Source organism: Mandrillus leucophaeus, unplaced genomic scaffold, assembly GCF_000951045.1.
Source record: "Mandrillus leucophaeus isolate KB7577 unplaced genomic scaffold, Mleu.le_1.0 Scaffold58, whole genome shotgun sequence".
Lineage (NCBI taxonomy): Eukaryota > Metazoa > Chordata > Mammalia > Primates > Cercopithecidae > Mandrillus > Mandrillus leucophaeus.
Window position 1 is genome coordinate 3,402,411 of NW_012106252.1, and position 1,877 is coordinate 3,404,287.

At 53.2% G+C, this 1,877-nt stretch overlaps 1 protein-coding gene across 3 annotated transcripts in view; it reads right to left on the bottom strand.

The window, feature by feature from the left end:
• The window catches only part of RAPGEFL1 (Rap guanine nucleotide exchange factor (GEF)-like 1), an 18,236-nt gene that overhangs the window by 9,599 nt on the left and 6,760 nt on the right, over positions 1–1,877 (bottom strand). For all 3 annotated transcript variants that reach the window (XM_011998959.1, XM_011998958.1, XM_011998956.1), the window contains exons 3-4: positions 1,391–1,532; positions 1,062–1,159 (exon numbers count right to left, since the gene is read on the bottom strand). In XM_011998959.1, the coding sequence (XP_011854349.1) occupies positions 1,062–1,159; positions 1,391–1,507 (215 nt within the window). In that variant the 5' untranslated portion in view covers positions 1,508–1,532. The remainder of the gene's footprint in view (positions 1–1,061; positions 1,160–1,390; positions 1,533–1,877) is intronic.

A 1,877-nucleotide genomic window follows, 5' to 3' on the forward strand; every position in this document is an offset into this window, starting at 1 on the left:
CTCTGTCACCCAGGCTGGAGTGCAGTAAGGTGATCTCAGCTCACTGCAACCTCCGTCTCCTGGGTTCAAGCAATTCTTCTGCCTCAGCCTCCCGAGTAGCTGGGACTACAGGCGCGTGCTACCATGCCCGGCTAATTTTTGTATTTTCAGTAGAGATGGGGTTTCACCATATTGGCCAGGCTGCTCTGAAACTCCTGACCTCGTGTTCTGCCCGCCTCAGGGCCCGGCCCTATTTTTTTTTTTTGTAGTGAAGACAGGGTTTCACCATGTTAGCCAGGCTGGTCTTGAACCTTAAGTGATCCACCCGCCTTGGCCTCCCAAAGTGCGTGAGCCACCTTGCCCAGCCGTTTCACTACCTTTTACTGCATCTACTATATGGTGAAGATACTACATAATGGCCTGTGCTGCACGTCTCTTCCCAGCTCCTCCTTCAGTGCTGTCACGTTGGTAGCTTGAAATCAGCCATGGTGACAGAGTTTACACTGTAGGAATCAGCAAAAGCTACAAATCAGGGTTCTTTCTCCTGCAGCACTGGTTGTTAAATATTTACCATTACACCACTGGATTATCAGACAAATGAATGGGAGAATGGACAAAAAAGTGACTGGAGACAGTGCTTTGTGCCACCCTCCTGTGAGAGAAAAGAGCTGAAATAAAACCATATTGGAAGCGGGGCACAGTGGCTCACACCTGTATTTCCAGCACTTTCGGAGGCTGAGGCGGGCAGATCACTTGAGGCCAGGAGTTCGAGACCAGCCTGGCCAACATGATGAAACTCATCTCTACAAAAAGTACAAAAATTAGCCAGGCAGGGTGCACCCCTGTAATCCCAGCTACTCAGGAGGCTGAGGCATGAGAATCACTGGAACCCAGGAGGTGGAGGTTGCAGTGAGCCTAGATTGCGCCACTGCTCTTCAGTCTGGGCAACAGAGTAAGACTCTGTCTCAAAACAAACAAACAAGCAAATCCATATTGGAGCCAATAGGCCAGAGGCAGCCCCTGTAGTAGAGGAACGCAGGGAACCTCTTTCCTGTTCCCACCCCTGCCCCACTCCCCCTCACTTTAGTTCCACCGTCTCCACCAGCTGGTGCAGCCTCAGAGTGTCCTCTCGGAGGCCCTGGTAAAGGGACTCGTCCTTCATAATTAGCAGGTATAGATCCTGGAGAGAGGAGGACAAAGAAGGTGAAGGAAGGGGTCTCATCCCAAGGGCTACTCTCTGCAGGGGCCGGGCAAGGTCTCCATGCCTTTGAGCACAGGAGAGCCATATAAGCTAAAGCCCCCTGGCATCTCTTCCTTCCAGGAACCCAGCATAAGAAGTACGGCTCCTTCACAGGGGCCCCCTTCCAGAGCTAATAGCCTGTTTACCCACCTTCTCTTCCCCCAGGCCCACCTTGATGATGTGGCCGGCCCCCTCTTCCTCTTGAAGCAGCCCCTGGTAGGTGTCCAAGAAATGGAGAAGCATGGCTAGACAGGCCTGCTTCCGGCCCAGCCCCTCAGGGCCCTCCATGCCTCCTGCCCGAACAAAGCTGACCCTTAAGTTAAGAAAAATCCCTAGGCAAGCAGACCTGAGGAACTGAGAAGCAAGATGGGAGGCTAGGCTGGGTGCAGTGGCTCACGCCTATAATCCCAGCAGTTTGGGAGGCCGAGGCAGGCAGATCACCTGAGGTCAGGAGTTCGAGACTGGTCTGGCCAACATGGTGAAACCATGACTCTACTAAAAATACAAAAATTCGCCGGGCATGGTGGTGGGTGCCTGTAATCCCAGCTACTCCGGAGGCTGAGGCACAAGAATCGCTTGAACCTGGGAGGCAGAGGTTGCAGTGAGTCGAGATAGGGCCATTGCACTCCAGCCTGGGTGACAGAGGGAGACTCTGTGT